The 21,057-nt window shown below is 42.1% G+C and overlaps 1 protein-coding gene across 1 annotated transcript; it reads right to left on the bottom strand.

Annotated features, from left to right (window-relative positions):
* Window positions 1-12,514: 12,514 nt before the first annotated feature.
* Window positions 12,515-14,714, bottom strand: ERRFI1 (ERBB receptor feedback inhibitor 1). Its single transcript, XM_009884075.1, has 3 exons — window positions 14,519-14,714; window positions 14,322-14,398; window positions 12,515-13,713 (listed from the first exon to the last, which is right to left on the bottom strand). Exons 1-3 carry the CDS (start codon window positions 14,638-14,640, stop codon window positions 12,515-12,517), a joined length of 1,398 nt encoding a protein of 465 aa, XP_009882377.1. The 5' UTR covers window positions 14,641-14,714.
* Between the last annotated feature and the right edge of the window lie 6,343 nt (window positions 14,715-21,057).

Here is a 21,057-nt window from a genome sequence, read left to right on the forward strand (position 1 = left end):
GCTGAGAAGGTAGTTAGCATCTGCTGTATGCCTCGTATCATCTCTCAAGAATAGTGTGGGGTTTTTCTCTTGATTCTGGTTGTTGTGTAGGCTTGAATGCGTAACTGAGGGTGAGCTATTTTATTGAATTGGGAAGTATTATATGACTTCAGAACAGGCATGTACACAAGATGGCATAGATGCTAGTTCCAGCAGTATTCACTTGCAATGCTGAAAAATACTTTCCTTTAGAATGAAGGAGCTCATAAATGAAGAAGCAGCTCTGAACTGGAAGAAACAAAGAATGTGTGGAGAGTGAGCAGTCTGGTTTTGCTGCAGTTCTTTGGCAGGTTTCTTTCCAAAAAGGAAAAGCAAGGCAGACAGCGCTGCACTGTACGCAGGCACCAATCCTAACCCAGGAACATGTCCCTCCGAGCAACAGAGAAAGGATCCTCTTCTAGCGGGAGAAAGGCATGACTTTTCAAATAGGTGGAGACAAACACAACTGTAATGGATGCAAACCAGCCTGCACACTGGTACTTACAGCTGTAAAAGTACACAAGAGAATATGCTTCATCCAGTAATTACAAGCCTTGGGCAGCTTGCGAGCCATACTGTTTGGTGTGGCCTAACTACAAGGCATGAAACCCACAGTGACTGTCAGAGCAAAGAATCGGTACTTAATCAGATTATTTTGTTTGTTCTTTCAACAAAAAAGATGCATTGTGATGCAATATATAAGCAACGATCCCAAAATGATAAAAAAGACAGAAGTCTTCCAGCAGCCTGGATGACATGACTTGGTTGGAAAGATAAGCGTGTAACAGAGGAGTAGGAAGGTGCCAGCCACAGAAATAATCACACACACTGCATCCACACCGTCATTTGGGTTCTCATACTGTACCTCCAGAAAAAAAAGATGTGTTGCTGTTAATGTGGAGACCACATTTTAGTAGGACATGGGATGCAAGGTTTGAAGTTTGAAAAATAAACAACAAAATGCTGAGTGAATGAATAAATTGTTGCCCAAAATTTTAAATAACAGTTTAGCAAGTTTAGAATGTGGTCTTGCATGTGTCTTGCACTACGTCTGTGTGAAAAACAATATGGAAAGAAAACAAAATGTGTAAAATGAGATCTGGGCAGGTGCCAGCACAGATGTGCCTCCCTGCTGCCCTGATCTCTCAGCTGAACCACTTACTCTGCTAACATTCCCCGGCTGTGAACTTCCATGGAGTTTCTGTAGTTCTTGCAGCATTGTCACATGGCAGGAAGTTAAAAGTTTTCTGGGAAGGACGGCAAAAAGGGACAGGCTGCCCTGCTGGAACCATTTGTCTGCCTTCAGCCGCTGCCCTGCCATCTCTCGAGAAGCGTCCAAGGAAGGGAAGGGGCTTGGAGCAGGTTGTGTGAATCGCCGTAGCGGGTGCCACCTCAGACGCTGGCCCAGCTCCTTCAGTTGGCATGTGTTCGGTGGGGCAGACATCCCCAGGCAGACCTTACCCTTCCAGAGCCGCCAGACCTCCTGTATGTGAATCTTCTGTGTCAAGGACCGTGCACCATTCTGCACGTGTGGACACTCAGCAGAGCTCCGTGCGTGCAGAGCAGCCCCAGCGCAGCCCCAGCCACACAGCCTGGAGGAGAGGGGACTGAACCCAGGTCTCCTGTATGCCAAGTAATCTAACCAGCAGATGACTAGTTAAGGGACTAGGCAGCATTATTGGTTTGTCTTTTTCAGCCACACTTTGGGAAACTGGGCTGACATACATGATGATAGGCTGCAGAAGCAGGTTCAGACTTGTAAAACCCAGTATCCTGTTTTTTAGGTAACATAATTCCTCCTTGTTGTCTAGATGCATTGAGGACTCCACTGGGTGGCACAGCAGTTGGGTGTTGCAGTGCTCTGTGCTGCACTCAGTCTCTTTAGCGGCTCTACAGCTTTTGTGCTTTCTACAAAACCGTTCTCTGTGTTAGAAGGTGTCACTGACTGAGAGGCAAGGTTTTGTACTCGGGCTTGTTCTTTCACTTAACTTAATTCAACAGCTTCTAATTATACCCTTTGTATAACCTTAAATAATTCCTCCCTACGTAGGGTTTACAGCCCATCGAGTCTTATTGATACTCATATACTTTTTACAGTTTAATTCAAGGCCATTCCAGTAATGGTAGGGGGAAGAAGTAGTAAAGGTGTCCAAGGAGCTCATGCAAGTACTTGTATTCTAAAGAGCAGACTTATGTCCTGAGAGACTTCTGTAACAATGGTGACACTGAAGTTTTCCTCAGCTGCTGAAGTTTCCCAGCAGGACAAGGGACATAATGATTTTACGAGTAAATCTTTCTGATTTCTAAATATTGATGGTGTAACTATTTTTACAGTTTACATTGGCAACAACTCTGAGCCACAGCCAGAACTTGCCCGCAGTTCAGGTACTCAGTTCAGTAACAGCTCTAAAGCCTGCAACTGTCCTCTCCTCATTGATGGTTATGGTAGCATTTCCTTTGGGATTCTCAGTGTTCCTTGCAATCTTCTACAGCTGCTGTTCTGAATCAAAGGAATCCCCTGAATGCAAATGGGTGTGTTTCTGCAGGTGCTTCTGCGATGAAAATTCCATCCGCTGTGTGTTGAACAGAGGATATCTTCTGCTACTAACTGTGTAGTTTGACTTTGACTATAGCCCTGGATATTTAAAGATCTTTATTTTTCAGCAAAGTATAAATTTAAAGTGTAATTTTGTGACTTAATCCTTCCCATCTAGTAGCAAATAGAATTTTCCTCAATTCTGCATTTTTATTTGCTGTTCAAGATGTAGTCCAAAGAGCTGTAATTCCATTATAAAGCATCAGTGAAGTTCCCTACTGATAGCTGTCGAAATCAGTCTGCTGTATCCTGACCGGGATTTCCCAGGGTCAATTCTCAGGTTTTTGATAAGAGCTTTTGAAGTTGTGTGCATTACAGCGCCACATGCTTGAGACAGACTGCTTTCTACTTCAGGGTACACAAAGTATGGGCCTAAATTTGCTGCCAGTTCCTAAAAATGAAAATGTTCTCGCACGGCAACCATCGTTCCTTCAAACAGATTGGAATCACTTTTTTTTTTCCAGGGTTGAGCGGCAGCTGTGGGCACTGAGAGCCCATCATGGCCTTGACGGGCCTCACCTGCGCCCCCTCAGCCCCTGCCCATGGCCAGGGGCTCCATGTAAGCTGAGGGTCCAGCCTAGCTCTGGTCTTTGATGAGCCTGACTTGCTGAGGGGCCTCCCCGGCTTGGCTTTGGACTTGCCCCTGCTGCAGAGCTGCTGGACGGTCAAGTCGCTGGACTGCTGGCTGAAGCTGCTGCTTCCCCAGGACCCACTCGGCTCTCCTTGCTCAGGTACTGTAGGGCTGTGCCCCGATGGCGTGGGGCGCTGCCCTGGCTGGCCTTGCTGCTCTTTCAGCTCTGTTTTGTCTGCTGATGATGGAGAAGCTGCTGCTGCTGCTCCTTGCCAAGCAGAACCACCGTGTTTTCTCTTTAAGGACTCGGGGCTTCGTGCTGGGCAATTACAGTGTCATTTGCTGGCTCCACACTTGGCAACAGGAATACTGTCTGCTCTTTAGCTTAGCTGGGAGCACTCTGTTCTTAAAGACTCTGTGGATTTTTGCTTCTAGAATTCAGGAGTTTTTGATTTGTTGGACTCTTAAGAGGCGTATTTCTATTGAGGTTTTTGCAGTTACAGCTCTTCTTTAAACTAGGTGTTTGGTTTCTCTGTGCTGTTAAGTTTCAATGAGTTATTTTGGGAGTCTAGTCTCTATGTACTTTCAAAACCACTTTTTAAATTGCACATACTGCGCTCTTAAGTACTGTCAGCTCCAGGAGCTGCCTATTTTTGTACATTGAAACATTTCCAAATTGAAATGAGTTATAAGAAAGCATTGCTTACTTGCACATACTCTGGTCTGGGGCTTCCACTTTCTGCTGTATTGTTTTGTACATAAATTGGAAAAAGCCCTCTCACCACAGTCACCAGCTAGGCAATAGCCGCTGGCAGACAGGAGGCAAACTGCCTTAAGAGGTGGTGAGCCTGACCACCGATGGGCACAGCACTGCTGTTTGCATTTTTAAGAGGCAATCTGCTGTTGGGTGGGGAATTGCTTCTCTGGGAGAGCTGGCAACAGACGATGCAGTTTCCTGTGCTCAATTCTCTCATTGCCCCATCTGATGTGTTAGCTGTCTGCTCTTTCACCGTGTTTTGCAAAGGAGTACTTTTGCTTCCTTTTGGTTGTGCAGAAAAGAAATAAATGTTTGTACTCAGAAACTCTGGGAATAATGCAGCTCTGGAATCCTATATGAGCTTACAAAGACACAGGCTTTGCTATCAGCTTTCAAATTATCCCTTGGAACAAAAATAAGGGGGGTTGTGTGTTTTCTTGTTTTTTTTTTTTCCCCTCCTTCCTCCGCGGAGGACTACAGAGCATTAACACCATTAACTTAATTTTTTAAAAAAGACAAAAGAGGGAAGAGTTACTGCTGTCCCCGAGGGTGACCTATCGCGGCAGACTCCTGTGGTTGCGGTGGTCTCCGCGTCCCCCCACGGTGGCTCCGGCCCCTGTGGCTGCGGATGGAGGTTGTGGCCGCTCGTGCGTTTCTTGCGGAGAGCCCGGGGGGGGGTGGGTGTGTGGAGGGGAGGACGAGACATGGATGGGACGGGCCATCCGTCCATCCTGGCCAGGGTCCCCAGGCCACAGGCAGTGAGCCCATCCCCATCCCGGGGGGCTGCCGAGGCGGACGGGGTTCTGTGTGGGTGCAGCGCTGGCCGCCACCTGGTGCCCAACTGCGTGGCCTGATGTGAATCCCGGGCATTAAACTGCAAACTGGACTGCTCGTAACACAGCACCTGACTGCGCCGTGTGCTGCTCTAGGGCAGGCGATGGCATCCTGCCTTATCGCAGAGACTGCTTTTGATGGAGTTAGTCTGATTAAGCTCAGGTGGCAGGAGAAGTGTGGCTGGGGAGAGGCAGCATGTCCCACGCACCCCGCAATGGCCCGGGAGGCCGAGCAGTCTTGAGCTAACTGCTGTGCGCCGTGTCCTGTTGCCCACAGCCGGGGTGGGACTGCTGCCTGTGTCTCAGTGGGGCGGTGGTCGGCTCCTCCAGTGGAAAGGTTCCCTGGGGAGTGATGGGGCCCTTGGCCAGTCCCACGGAACAATGCTATTGTGTGTTGCATTCAGCGCAGGGCATCGTATGACTGATAAAACCTGTAGCAGAAAATGGCCTAACATGGTCTCCTTGCCCTTAAAGACATCTGTGTTTAGACTGTCAGTCTTTAACAAGACACTGGCATTAAGGCATTTCATTTGAAGCTAGGAGCTAAACAGTCCATCTTTCCTTCAGGCTAACCCTTCATCTTCAGAGCCCCATGCCAGTTGTCCATCAGCCTCTCTATAAGGCAGGAGCTCCCTGGCACTCTCCTCACTGCCGTCCATTTAAAAGTGTGCGTCTTGGACAGGGCTGGCTGTCCATGTGGGTTTTAATGAAGTGACCGCTTGAGTTCATTGGGTTTTTTTCAGCATGATGCCAAGATACTCTGTGAGAAGACAGCCCTCCCTCCCCCCAGCACAAGCGGTTCAAGCTATTTTAATTCCATGAGCAACAGAATGTGTCAGGGTGTGCAACGTAATCGCATCTCCACCCTGAGTTGTTAAAGGCCTCTGCGTTGCCATGTGCCTATCACTGCGCTGGAACAACGTAGATTCTGCATCATAAGAGCACAATCCCAATTCAAATTGCTTAAGCTCTAAGTGCAGGGGCGTGCAACCAGGATGCAGGAAAACTTTTCTTGAATAACTTGTCAACGTGATAGATGACAAACGAAGTCACCAGGTGCAACCTAATATGGTCGGAGCCTTGGGTTTCCTCTGGACCTTGCTTAACAGCCAGTAAATGACAACACAGGGATTGCAAGGCAATGAGTAACCTTGGAGAGGTCCACTTGCTGGTTGCTTGTGTCTCCCTTGCACTTTGCCATGTGACAGTTGGAGTCAGCGTGGCATGAGCTAATGTGGTCCTCAGTGTGAACTTCCCTGGAGCTCATAAGTTCCCTGAGAGCTTTATGCCTACAGACTGCGAAGTGTATAGGGCTGGTTGTATGTTCCAGTTGCCTTCAGAAGGGCACTCGGTAGTGCTGACCCTGCCCTTGAAGTTGTTGTGAGCATAATAAACTCATTAACAAAGGTAAAATAAATATTTTGGGTAACAGGAACATGACTCTGGGTTGTGACTCTGTCACCTGGGTAGGTGGCGGGCATTCTTCTGGGTCAGGCCTGATGATCCTATGCTTTGTCTAAAGACTTTGTATGTGGAAGGTGTCTTAGTATTTTATCACGATGGCTCGATGTGCAGTGGTCAGCATCCTCGATCAGATTTGGGGTGGTGATGGTGGGGTAATCTAGTGTGGTTTTTTCTCTGGTGTTTCATGGCAGTATATTTGCACTCTTCCTTTGCAGCTTTCACATGCTAACCATTTGTGGGCAACAGTTTTAATCTTCAGCAAGAAGCTGCTTCCTCTGAATCACTTTGTAAGGAAATGAATAGCAGTAATGGTTCCCATGTTTCAGTGTCATGCCACTTGAGATCTGGAATACCTAACACCTTTTCCAAAATTAACCGCAACTGGGATCAAGGTGCACACCAATATATAAATAATATAGCAACAGTCTATGAGCAATCACGGGTGTGGCTTCCATATATGATTCAGAAAAAATAATGAGCTGTGTGGATGAAAATAGGCATTTGGGTGGGGATTATGCAAGGCCTGAATTACAATGCAGGATGGGTGGGGGTAACACCTCTTTCAGCTTACAAATGCTAATCAAAACCTCAGCAGCCAGAAATCTCTGCAGCACTATTTAACAAATATTAATAAGTATAATTAAACTTCATGTGCTAGATTTTCAGTGCAAAGGAGCTATGAGAAACAGAAAATTTGCTGTATGTTTTCAGTTTTAAATGAATATAACCTGCTTTGGAAAGCAAGCTATCAAGAACAGAAAAGATTAGGCTACTTTAAAAAAAATAATCAAAAAGTTTACTCCAGAAACTTTCAATGCACACACAAAAAATCAACAGGTTACCTAACTGCAGAGACCCTACAAGCAGACAAAACTATGCATCTTGTTACCTCCATCTCAAATTCCCTTCTTGAGAGTAATCTAGAGTATGTCTTTAACATAGAGCTTGTAATACTATTAAAATTGTTTATAAGGGCTGCAGTCTGTAATCATGAGTTTGAAGGGTGGGAATTCCATGACTGATCTGGTCATCATCTTAACCCTGAATTCCTGACAAGACTTGGTTTGAACACCATCAGCAACTACTCCCTCCTGTAATAACTGCCCTTGCAAAATTGGTGTCTTTGTCCTGGACTAGATGGATGCTTTCCTTTATCACATCAAACTTGCCGCTGCGCTCAGACTGTTTAAAAACAAAACCAAGGCAGCAGCAAGAGGAAATGCAATCGCAGTGAGAGCACTTCTGCAGTTTCAGTACAGCAGCAATTGTGCCTATTGCAGTCTGGGAGTGAATGAAAACGAATGCCAGCAACAACGATGATCAGTAATTTTAAATGACTGCAGAATTTAATTAGGTTGACAATCAGCATGCTTCCAAATCAGGTTTATTTTCTGTTTTGATTTATCTCTTATGATGCAAGAGAAACTGATGATCAAGAGGTTTTTAAATGACCTCCCACTACAATTGTGTATTATTTCCTGACATTATCTGTTTAAGAGCAAGTGAACATGGTGGAGAAGTTGAGCTAATGGCTTTTTCAAGTCACCAGGTACTAACACAGCCTCTTCCTTTCAGGAAAAGGTATATTGAAGCAAACGTCCTACCCTTTAGCTACTAGCTAGACTCGGCTCCTCTGGGTTGCTTTGCTCATCTGGAACTCACCAAGTGGGGGGTGTTTCACCAAGCAGCACTGGGCAGCACTGACCCTTACATAGGGTAGATACGAGAGGTGCTTCCTGCTGCCACTGGTTACTTACAGTGTGCTTTTGCTTGTGGTATTGACAGTTTTGAGCCTCGGGGAGAAGTCACCCCCCCACTCACACCCCTTCTCACCAACTTTGCTGCCAGCCACATCTCACTGAGGTTTGCTCAGTGATCACAGGTTCACCGTGGGCTGCTCTGCATCCAGCCCTCCCGTTTGCTGCGGTACAGCTCCCTTTGCCGCCTGGGACCCGTGGCTCCTTGTTGGCATGGCTTGGTGGTCACAACCACACTGCTGAGGCAAGAGAGAGACTGCTCGGGGGGGCAAGCAGTATGCATAGCACCTTTCTGGAATCTGGAGGTTGTGGGAAGCATTGCCTTTCCTTACTTGCAGATGTTTCTTCCTTGTTTTAACACAAATTCCTTGACTCTTCAGACTTCAGTGTATGAAGTCATAACTGCTTTGAAGTGTGATTATTCCAGTCGAATCTATCTGGCAAGGGGCTTTCTCCTCAGAGGCAAGCTGTCAAGCCTTGCCCAGGTGAGCCCAAGCTCTAAATATTCAAACATGTGATCGGGCTGTTGCAAAAGCATGTTGTGTCCTGACAAGCCTTATCATGTGTCAGGGGATGAGCAGAGAAATCTTTTCTGGCCAGAACCTGCAAAGCTTCCCCCACAGCTCTACATCCTTAATTACTCACTTGGAAAACGAAATACAAATTTTGTATCGTGCAAACTTTGTCCCCCAAAGCACAGGAATCTGTGTCTGAGAATATACAGGCGAGGCTTCCACCTGCTTTTGTCGTCACCCAGAGAGAACCACTGAACTGTGGACCAAGTCCTCGGTGAAACCTTACTACTTTGGATTTTGAAAGGGAAAATGGCCAAGTTACTTAAATACTGTAAGACTTGCCTATAAATGACTTTCCTCATACTGAAGAGGCATGTGAGATCCGTAACCTACCTGAATGTCTCGCTCGTAGCCAAACAATTCCAGTCGCTCTTTGCAATTCAGGTTCAGTCTGTTTTACTTCAGTTACAGTTGCACTAAAGTTCATCATTTAACTTCTGGAATGAGACTTAACACTGTGCTGTTACTCAGCTGACACACATTAGGAAAGATAGCATCGCTACAGAGTGGTTTTAAATTTTTTTTAATACTCGGGACTGAGTAGATAATACCAATACTTTCAGGAAAGGAGTACACAATTTCAGAAAAGGTTATGCAAGACCATTAAAAAGCACAAGTTTATAGGTTTTTAAAGCACTATAAGTATGAAAATAGTTTGTACTCAGAAGTAAGTCTTATTCTGAGGAAGTAAAAAAATGTCTTGCTGCTACATTAGCAGAAAAGCTTTTAGCCCAATTACTGGGGAACTTCCACTGCTAACAAAAGTGAAAATAAATGCTGGGGTGTGGGGCTGGGGAAATTGTAACAAATACCCCATTTTAAACCAGATGTGTTCAGCTGTTAAGTCATTTTAGAAGTCTCTTTGGCCTTGTGCAAACACTAAGCAAAGCATAAGGCCAGTGTGAAGAGCAGTGTGTTGGGACAGAAAGCTTATCCCGTCGCTGTGTCCACAGGGAGAACAGTGAACGAGACCTGGAAGCAACTGTGATGGCTCAGACTCGCAGGTCCACTTCATCTGAGCGTGATGCCTTACACATCCAGTGACACGGAGTGTCTGGGCTCGCCTCCTTGTCGAGGGGTTCACTTCTGAGCATGCACGCTAGCCACGTGGCTCTTCCCCAAATGCTTTAAGCCAAGACAATCCCACTGAAAGCCAGGAAGATGCTTACTGTGGGGGATGGGGAAGCTTTCTTCTTTTTCCCATCCAAGAGTGGCTTTGCTACTAATTTGAGAGTAAATGCTATTAAGGGCAGAACTGAGACTTGAAGCCTTGGGGAATTCAGGTGCTTCCAGGTAAGGAGAGGAGAGCAGTCTGTTCAAGCACAGGAACATAGGCGAAAGGGGGGGTTCCGAGTATCAGGAATGGAGTGGGACCCAGAGGCAAAAGCTAGAAGAGGTTTGTAGAGCAGTTGCTTGGTTTCAGATTGAGTTCTACTGCAATGGTAGCTACTGAGTCTGTGCTACGTCTCACAATTGACAAGGAACGAGCTGCAGCCTTGCAGTGTTGATCTGTCTGCTGCAGCAGTGGTCGTGTAACTAAGAAGATGTATTGGGGTCCTAGGGTTAAAGCTGTTGAGATTTAAGGGGAAGGCTGCAAGTGCTAATTTGACTTTTTCCACCCTAGAAAAATCTAGGGGGTGAAGGGGAAGCAGAGCTTTCAGTAGGATGAATATTATAGTCACCAGCCTTGCACAGGATTAGGTAATTTGTTTATGTTTTGGAGGCCAATCTGTGTGGGTTCTTAGCAGTGTTATGGCACAGCAGTAGGTTTTTAAGCACTTACATAAATGAAGCAATCTCTCCAGCTATAAAAGCCAAATAATTAGGCATTACTGAAAAACTACATCTGATTTTTTTCTATCAAGTATAATTCCAAGGATGGTGACCTGCTTTATTCTGAAATAGGCTCATTCACAGAAAACGTGAGGACTTCAGACTGCTAGATCAGGGCAAGTATTTACCTGCATGCACAGCTAAAAGATCAAAGCTGTGTGATGCTTTGTATCTTCAGAAACCTTATCCATAGTTCACATACTACAGTTAAATATACTTGCTTTGTGATGACTATTTGCAATTTCTTTCTCCTCTTAAGAAGAAAAAAAAAAAATTACCATGCTATGCTCAAGATTTTTTTTACCCTGAGAATATGAGTAGCTCCTCTTCAGTCACCCTTAATGTACAATTTAATTGTTTTTTAACAGGTGAGAAATTGAAGACAGGAACGCCTTTGCCCTCTTTTATCTGTACAGTGGTGCCTAACATGCTGTGGGTGACTCTAGAAATAGCAAAGGTTATTAATAATGATAGGCTGAATAACTTAAATCTTACAGCACGTTTTATTGTCAGCACAAAACTATAGACACCGTGCTACCAGGTAGTAAGAAGGAATTAAAATTGATGGTGTGCAATGTGAGTTATTGAACACTTCTGCAGAAATCTTAATTTTAATTAAATGCAAGCTGAATTCAACATTTGCTGCACATTTAACATTATTCACTTTGAACTTTCCAGAAAATGCAGAACTCAAATGCACAATTGCATACACTATTCAATAAAGCAAAAACCAAAATGTATCATAAATAAGTATTTTATAGCTTTATTAAACTCAAGACATGACAATATTCAAAATACAAAGTGAATTCTTTTTTATTCAATACTGTACACGATGCAGAAATATCAGTGCATTTCTATAGCATGTATTTCACCTTCATTTAGTTTGTACTAAAACAAATAAAAAGTAAGCTTTAAAATAGCTCAAACATCTCATTCAGCAGTTTAAAGTGTAAACAGCTTGTTTATTTCTGTTAGGAGGAACACATTCATCTTCTGTACCTCCGTTAATGAGCACCCTTTCTCTTGTGCTTATCTGTAAGAGGATAAATGTAATCACGAGTATAAGAAACTGCTAACACACAAATGTGGCACCTCAATGAACTTCAGTGGATTGCTGAGGCACAATGAGGAAAAATTAAACAGCAAGAAGCAGCATCTGAAGCAGCAAGAGATGGGTCTGACACTGTTCATAAATGGAATCATCTTTTTTTCCTCACACCCTCCTCCTCCCCTAAAATACTGAATAGAAACTGTAACACAAGACCAGCTTGCGCTGTGTTTCTGTATTTAATACAATCAGGATTTCAGACTCTAGGTGAGCATGTAGTTGTTACTGCCTACTTAATAGCAACCGTATAGCTGCTCATATCCTCTGCCACTTTCAGGACACTTTCACATGTTTCTAGGATCCAGAAGGAAAAGAGCAGCAGCAGCTTAGCAATAACTGGTCCAAGTCTCTCCTAGGAAAAACTGCAAAATTGAGCCAAGTGTGTTTAGCAACTGAAAGAATCCACAAAACCTAACTCACTTTAAAAGTCTACCAGTGTCAAATTAAGTTGTAAAATAGATTCATCTTTCGAAATGCACTTCCAATATGCTTGCCAAGTCTTGGAGTGGATATCAGATCTTGCAGTTACCTTCTCACCAGGTTGGCATATCCTAGTCAAAGAGGATAGAGTCTGTTCTCAGCAGTTACTGTGTGAAAGAAGTTTTGGAAATGCCTGATACAAAAACTGTACTGCATTATCTGCTCTGTTGTCAGCTTTGTAAGTTACTCGTAAGCAAAGCTAGATTTTTTTTTTTTTTCTTTTAATAACATGACTACCAAATATCTTCACCTAGGTAGCATATAACTGGCCAACTGTGACTACTATCTCTCCATATGTTTCTATGGAATCTTTGTAGATTTTTGAGCTATACATACCAAGACAAAAAACGGTCTTAAGAAACATATCAGAGATATGCAGCATAAGAGGACTTTATCATCCACTTTCTAGTTCTCAGAGGACAAGCTGGTCCTACTTCATTATCTGAGAACCTGAAGAACTTTGTAACATGATAAAGTTCAGGTCCATCCTGAATAACTGAGCAGAGACTGTGCTCCCAGAGACTACGGGGAAACCACGTAGGACAGGTGCTTTCGTTTCAGATGACCAGCTATGTCCATTCTAGGTTTTGAGTCCAATTTTGTTGGGGCTGAAGTGGCTGTGCAGTCACCAGACCAGGACTGAATGTCTGTGTTAGAGCTACTTTCTTCTGCTTCTCTGAAGAATTTCTCGTACTTGTCCAAATATGGAGGCCTTTCAGGCAGCAGATAGTAGTGAGTTGAACTGGCCTTCTTACCATTTTCAATAATTGGAAGAATGCAAGGGACCCTGTTGGAAGATCCTTCACTATTTTGTCTTTGTAGAGCTTTGCTGCTGACATACTTAGGATCAGGCGCAAAACTCTGGGTGGGGGGCATAACCCCATTGAGGTATGATGGCAGGCTTTTGGGACTCGGCGTACGGGAATTGCTGCGTGATAAAGGTTCTCTTGGGGGCACTTTTGGAGGCCTGTCTTCATCACTGTATGCGCTAGAAGCAACTTCTGCTGACCACCTTCTGTAATCTGGTTTGAGAGCCCTTGGAGGTATGGGAACCCTTGGTGGAATCTCTGGTTTATCTTCATCGGAGTTTGGAGAAGACCTGTTTAAGTGTCCAGATAGTCTTACTACTGGTTTATTAAGAGATCCAGCTGGCCCAGAATGGGACCTTCGCAAACGTCGATGCAGCTGCTGTGGAGGAGGATAAATACTGGATATGTATCCATTTAGGCTTTGTGTAGGGTTGGCATCTTCTGGTTTTGGTCCTGTTGGAGTATCAAAGTATGCATAGTTGATTTGTCCACAGCCCCTAAAGCTCCGCCGGCTTGGAGCACTGGATTTAAAAGGAGGAATTTCATAATCTTCTAACAAAAAGTCAGTATCTGAGCTAGTCAGGAATTCTACCTCTTTGTCAACCTCATCTGGAGTAAGGTCTTCAGCAATAGGCAGAGGGGGTAGTGGTCTGGAGCTACGGTCATTGGAAGATGCAGACAGAAACTGAATTGGCCCATTTTTTATTGGCATGTGAGGAGGTGTTTCTTCAGAAACACAACCCATGGTTAATGACAGTTTACTAAAGCCAGGAACGAGATGGTCTTCGTATCTTGAAATTGGCTGTTCAGTTTTGGGACTTACAGGAGGTGGACTGGATTTCTGAGATGGGACTTGGATGCAACTTTCAGCAAAGCTGTGGTCATTCATGGAAGCATGGTTGGAAGAGTGCCCTGAAAAAGTGAGAAAGCCTTAGAAACACTTTTCTAAGTAACACTCTAGGGCGTGACTTTGCCACTGCATATTTAACTATTAAATGCCTTCTAATGCAACAATAAGTAGTCTGCTTAATGACTCCATTAACAAAACTTAGCTTTTATAGATATTTTCTGGTCGTGGATTTATGAGTTTAGTTAAGAGAGCAGATGATGACCTTATTGTTTAGGCCAGTGCTGCAGTTAAATGAGCTCGTTCAAGAGACCCCAAGCATAAGCAACAGTACAGAGCTACAGCTACAAAGATCCCAGCACAGGACTATGACAGAACAAGTGCTATTTTCCTAAATGGCTTTTCTGTCAGAAGTGTAATGGCAACTCAGAGGCCTCTAAGTACAAGGAAAAGGGGTTTTTTTTTGTTTGTTTGTTTTAACTTGATCACGTTATTTAAATTTTGTTGTTGTTGGGCTTGAATTTTCTTGAAATGCTTGCATTCTGTCACCAGAGGGCAGCCTTATATCCAGAATAATAAAGTGTTTAGTGTCTTGGTGAAGACTTAAGGATTTTTTATTTTTTTTTCTTCTGTAACGCTACCTAAACGCGTATGTATTAGTCTTTATACTTACCAATGGGTGGTAAATGTTGTTCTGTTGATGGATTCAAATTATATGCCACTGCTATAGGGTCCACATTAAAGAAAGTACTGGAAAAAAATAAAAAGCCTTCGCTGTAAGTAAACCGTAGGTCGATACTGGTACAAGTATTCTTAACACGCATCTCATATACTTGAAGATGAAATACATCAAATTATAGCCTCACTCACTTTTCAAATCCGCTGTGGCTACCCCAGCAGGTTTTCAGACTTCCCATGCCTTGACTAGTGTGAAGAAATCCGGTTTTTAATGGGACTCTCATCTCCTGAGCAGCAACTCCTGCAGTTGACATTGTGTACTGCTCACTGGCGATGTTTCAGGACCCTAGAAATTCAGTCCTTGATCTTTCTTGCAGTTTTCATTCCCTTCAAAAGAGAGGACATAAATATCAGAAATGCAAACTTGTTGAGTTCATCTCTCATCTGAAATTTCAGTATTTCAAGGAATTAAATAGCTCTGTAGAAAGGACTTCTGTCCTAACACTTGCCAATAGGAAAACTTTACCGAACTTGTTATTTCGTGTCTGGCTGCAAAACTGAAGTACAAAATAGGTAAGTTCTCTTACAGAATTAAACTGTAGAGAAAAAAAGAAAAATGTTCAGTAAAGTTATTGATATATGGCAGCTGTGCATCAACAACTTCAGTTCTTGTACATAAACTGCCAGTTATTCAAGCAAAATAAGTTTTCCAGCACATTCTCTTTAAACTTTCTATTAGTCACCTATCTTTAGTTCTATTTTTTTGCTAATGAGTTTAAGGTTTCCTGTGTAGCCAACACTTAACAGCCTAGTCTGCTTTTAAGTGTTACATTCAATAGCCTAAAAAATGGTCTTTGCTCCAGTAAACAGAATTGCTACTTAAATCAGAATTCCAAAACTTCTTTTATATAAAGCAGTCACTATTATTAACAAATTTAAGCCTTCAGATACTTTAAATTAGCCTCAAGTCTTCTAGCTATTTCAAACAAATTGGAAATCTAGTGATTTGAAATAATCTCATCTTAAACTGTCCTGGTATATTCAGATTTATTTTGAAGGTTTGAACAATGCTTTACCTGGCCCATTTAAAACAGAAAAACTGTGTTGGCAGTTGCTTTATATTGAATAAATAATCATAGTCTAAGGAACAAGTTGACTCACAAGACTTTGTTTAGGAAATTCAGAATGAATTATTGGGGGGTACAGTGTAAAAGTAGCCAACACTCGGAAGGTAGGAGAAATTAAGACTAAGACTATAAGCAGAGATGTTCTCTGAGTCTGTGCTTCATCTACACAAATACCCTAAATTCAGCAAGTATAATATGGTGTTATATGGCTGTTCAAAACAAAAAAAAACTATTAAAAAAAAAACCCGAAAAAAAAACTATTGGGAAAAAAAAAAAACCAAACAAACCCCAAACAAACAAACCGACCCACCCAAAAGTTTAGTTTGTCTCTCTCTGGAGAATCAAGAATATGACCAGTTCTGTAACATTTACTTCCTTCCTTCTCCCCGCGAAAGAAAAAATTCCACCTAAAGAAAAGTCAACCAACAATTGAGGGGCGACTACATCAATGCAGTATACATGTCAACAACACCCCTTCACAGTATGGCATTGAAATAAAATGGGGTACAGAAACAAGTAATAGCTTATGCTTATGGTAAATCTGTTCAAAATCAGGCATTCCATGCAGATAGGTAATCCTCCTTTTCCTTTAAGAGGAAAGATCCATTATACTTATTTGCAACACAAAGCATGGGCAGACGCCTAACCAGGACTGTAAACCAGGTGCCTCAGGATTGATTTACCATCTAACACCACTATTTGCTTTTTATAAACACTTGTTTGAGAAAGAACAGCTCTGCTATGCTTTTCCAAATTTGAATTCGGTCCAGGATTGATCATGCAAGCAAACAGTATATGCAAAATAGCTTCTGACTGTATGTATGTTTATAATGTGCAAGGCCTAATCACATTCTCTTAAAGAGTGTGATGGTTTTATTGATCATGACTACCAGTGACCACCCCTGTGTCAACAGAAATGGGATTTTTTTTTTTTTTTTTTTATTCACTACCAGATACCCAGGGTATTTTAGCCAAGCATTTAAGAAGAACTCTAGACATGAGCTTTAATAAGCAGCAAAAAAGAGACAAACCCGCATTGCGTCTACTGCAGAAGAGCATTAGAGTCTTAGTCCTACTTACTTCAGCCCTCCCAATTTTAGTAAAGACTGTGTTCTTCTTCCTTTTCAGACAATCAGACAATCTCCTTAAAAGCTAGCTTAACCCTGGAAATTTCTGCATTACACAGTCAAGTTGGACTGTTCCCAGTAATGGGAACTGCAGATTTTCATAGTAAAAATAAATATAAACACAGAGCCCCAGGAAGCAATAACGTAGTTCTGATTAGCAAATGAGTTCAAAATCTCTACTAGTCCTGTAACAGCAGTTCTTCCTTCCAGTTCTGTGAGTGCAAACAGAACCATTGTCTGTGGGGGAGCAGAAGAATGGAGAAATCCATTTGTCAAATAGTTAACCAGCACAGTACAATTATAGCACCAATTCTAAAATTAATTCCTATCATGTTAACACAATTCACAAATAAAACATCTATTACATCAGCTCACACTGTATTGAGCAGTGATTTTTTTTTTTTTGGTGCCTCACAGATCCTATCCTATTAGTAATGAATCTGCAAAAGAAATGAAGAAGACTGAATTAGTGAACTTAAGGCTAATGCCTATGGAGTTTGCACTTCCATTTCAGTATTTTTTAAAGTCAAATGCAAGTCACAAGTTGAAAAATCACTGATACAGAACACTGATTAGTCAGCAAATGATAGTACTCCACCTCAGCGCACATACAAGATCTGACAAGACCATGAGCGAGCCATTGATTATGATACAAAAAATGAGACAGGAAGGGGGGGTGGCATTGCTGTAGTTTGAGAGCACATGTAATGTACTTGCTATGATAACGTACAACCCTTGCAGGGCTTGTTAAGAAGCCCAACCTCCATCAGATCCCACGCCAAAACCACTGCTAGTAATTACTGTGTCAGCTTTCTGAATGCTGTCTAAATCTCAGCTCTCAAGACTGATAGTTGCACAATCGCCTCTCTGAAATCCCTCTGGAATGCTAAGCTCAACTTCTGAAATGGACTTCAATATTTACATACTCTAGGAAAAGGTAATTTTCACTTGTTTCAATCAACTCTTTATTTTTTAAAAATAAAGCACGGACAAATTTTGCAGCCATAAAACTTGCTTGCTTCTAACAATAACCTCTTTGTGAATTCACAGAAGGTGACTTGCCTCGTTATTTCAGTGATGAGTTGTGAATGGACAGAGTTATGAAACTGTCCTCCATGCCTTAAGCTAGGAGTATCCAGAGAGGTAAGGCATGTGCCCTTTCACTAAATCACCTTGGTACTTTTTCAGTGGAGCCTAGAGAGTCAGTGCTTATATTTTAAAACATGCATAAGCTTGTTTGAAGAAATAGTATCTTAAGAGGGAGCCGTGAGGGCATGTAATTGAGGAGGACGAACTCTGTATCTTACACAGTGTGCTATTACTAAAGCTGAGCAGTACATATTTCACGAGGCTACCGTCTTCTAGTAATTGGCTTTAAAAGTCAGTCATGAAGATATAAACACCAATGGTTTCCGCTGCAACTGTTGGCCCAATCCTGCCTTCTTATAGACTTAAGGTTCTAAACTTAACCATAAGTCAAATCAAACTATGTTTGCTAAAGAAAATGGACACTACGCAGTAATGAAACATTCTGGATCTCACACTTGTTTGCTGCTCGTGCACAGAATGGGTTTCCAGTTACTCTGCTTGTCTGGCCTAGTTGTGCATAGATTACAGCACTTACAGAGATCGAAGCACTTTGATCACTTTTGAAGATGTTACAGTTTCAGCGTTATTCAAAAGAAACTGAGTTAGTTCAAATTAAAACTATAGCTAGTAATTTCTACAGGGCAGATACAAGGCAATTAAAAGGCTGTCTCGGTGCAATAGGAAGCTATCAACACCATCTACTGTAAGGCAAGGTAACTGTGCAAAGGAGATACTTTTTAATCGTTCATACCTGCTCATGTTAACAAATACGAATTATTCCAAATTTTGGAAATAAGGTTGATTTAGGTTTTTTTTTTTTTTACAAGGCCAAATACACCTTCAGACTTGAACTGATGAGTGATGAATAATAGGATGGATATGTGTAAGCTGAAAATGGTCAAATATATCCATAAACAGTAGGGAATCTACATAGTGAGGAACGTGTATGGGAATAGATCAGAAAAATTTTGTGATACAAAGTTGAGTTACATGAAACATCCCGAATGTATAGTTTTCATACTGACACATATCACTAAATACTTGTGTTACAGCAACAGTAATCCTCTATTTAGAACTAAAGCATTTGAATACATTTTAGCTCAACACCTATTACTGATCACACAGAGAATCTCCTTACCGTTCCCTGCTCTCCCAGCCCCAATGCAATTTGAGGTGAGTCAGTTTCATAATAAAGAAAACCTTTCTGGTATGCACAGTAGACCAAAGCATGCTCTAGAATGTTTTGCTTAATGGGTATGGAATACAGCAATTTGCTGTACAGATTTTTGAATGCCTGCACAAATTTTGGACAGATTTTATAAAGGCAACGCTCTTGACAAGCAGCTTATATACTTCTAAGAAATGGGGAAGGTGGGGGGGAGTAAGACCTACTAATCACTTTTGGGGAGGGGAAGAAATGTGCCTACCTTAAATCCACAACCTATTTTTGCTCACCTCGCCACCACGTATCTTTAACAAATCGCAGAAGCAATTCTCAGGAGGAGGGGCACATTTTTGCACTACAAGTCATCTGCTCCAGCTAGCTGTTCCTTATTTGACAATGTGATGTAATATCCTTTTTTCCTTTGACTTTCTATTTAACGTAAGTACTTAAGATAGAACCACCCCTTTTAATATTTAAGTATTTCAGACTTCTAATTGGATTTTAAAAAGCCTAAGAGCTGTTAGTATATTTTCTGGAACTCCGCATACTTAAAAAAAAAATAATCCTGATTCTCTAGTGGTCATATCATCCCTTAAGTGCTTTCGTCTTTGCAATTAGATGAATGCTCAGCAACCAAAACCTATCAGACACAGCCTCACGAAAAGGTTAGTTTAAATCTATTCATTTAATAAATAATTAGATCTTATTTACTATGCACCAAACCTCCACAGTGCAGTTCAGTATTCCTCTGAGTCACAAGCCAAATCATGCTCAGATACAGGCCTTGGAAGATGTTTCCATTTATAGGAATTATATTCTTTACATTTATTATGAGGCATATTCTTAACTTTGAGAGATTTTTCTACACATTCTATCAAACAGAAATGGACCATTCTGTGGCAGAAAAACTAAGACTACGATCACTTAGTGAAGATGGATAAAAATGCTGCTCAAATCATAGGAGTTTGCAAATAAAATTAATTGTATCGGTATACCCCAAATGATGTTGGGCATAAATTTAGAGGCAAATCTACTGAAGAGCAGACGAACAATGTATTTAGATTATAATAGTCAGCTCTTTTGGAATATATTCAAAGAACTGCAGTTCATCAAGGAGTTTAAGTTCAGTTAAAATTTGGGCTACCATTTCATGGTTCTACACGACAACTGGGAGGAACCTGTAAGTTGCCAGTAGAAAACTAATAATTAAATAGCAAGACAATTGCCTTGCCTCTGCTTGTCAGATTTCAGATGCATGCTTAAGGTATAATACTTCACCCTCCTGAAAATTTTAATGTGAATATAGCCAGCTTACAGTCAGGTAATAAAAATTCCTTTATAGCTGACTCAGTCATAACCATAGTGTTAGACATGCTGTGATAAGTTTTAATTTTGTTTTCCACTACAGAAAAGTGGAACTGTTTTCCCCTGAAATAACTCCTGTAATGTAGAGGATGGTAGACAAAGGGGTTAACCAAGAACATATGCACCCTCAAAAGGTAGGTTGCTATTTAAAAAAAAAAATAAAAATTGTTCTGTATAGGTAAATTGCTAAGGAAAGAAAAACAGGTTTGTGCGTAAAGTAACATGGGCGAATTGAGCAGTTTGGGTTTGGTTTCCTCTTTTAGAGTTTTACTGGCTTATATAGTCGATTCACAAATGTGTGTGTGATGCAGAGGCATCCTTCACCTGTCATTCCAGTATGACAAAGATTTAAGTATGAAACTGACCAAAGAGACCTTAGCTCCCACAGCGTTTCCCATCCAGTTAATCAATATATAATTGTTATCTTTAGATCAAGCATAACAATTTTTTTGCTTATTGCTTCAGCAATACTGCGTAAGGTCCTCGCCCTTCGTGCTAGTGACATGAGACCACTGAAGTCTCGGTGTCACTGTGGACCGCTCACTTTGCCTCTGCGTGTCCACAGCGGGCAGATGCACTGTAAATACTTGAAGGGATCGTGGTGTCTCCAGATTTAAACGCCACAGACTGGCTATTTTAGAAAATCGAGGGTAAATGCGTACTGGCGTATTAAGTCGTGAAAAAATGTTTATTCTAAATTAAACCGTCCTAAATTAGAGTGCGAAGCGCAGAGCCTGAGCCCACGATGCAGTCCCTGTTCACTCGCAGGAGCGAGAGCCGCAGCTCGGAGGCGAACGAGAGGACGCACCGGTACCGTCGTGGGTCAGGACGGAAGCGCGCGGCAACGCCGCCTTCACC

Source organism: Charadrius vociferus, unplaced genomic scaffold (assembly GCF_000708025.1).
Source record: "Charadrius vociferus isolate BGI_N301 unplaced genomic scaffold, ASM70802v2 scaffold784, whole genome shotgun sequence".
NCBI classification, from domain to species: domain Eukaryota; kingdom Metazoa; phylum Chordata; class Aves; order Charadriiformes; family Charadriidae; genus Charadrius; species Charadrius vociferus.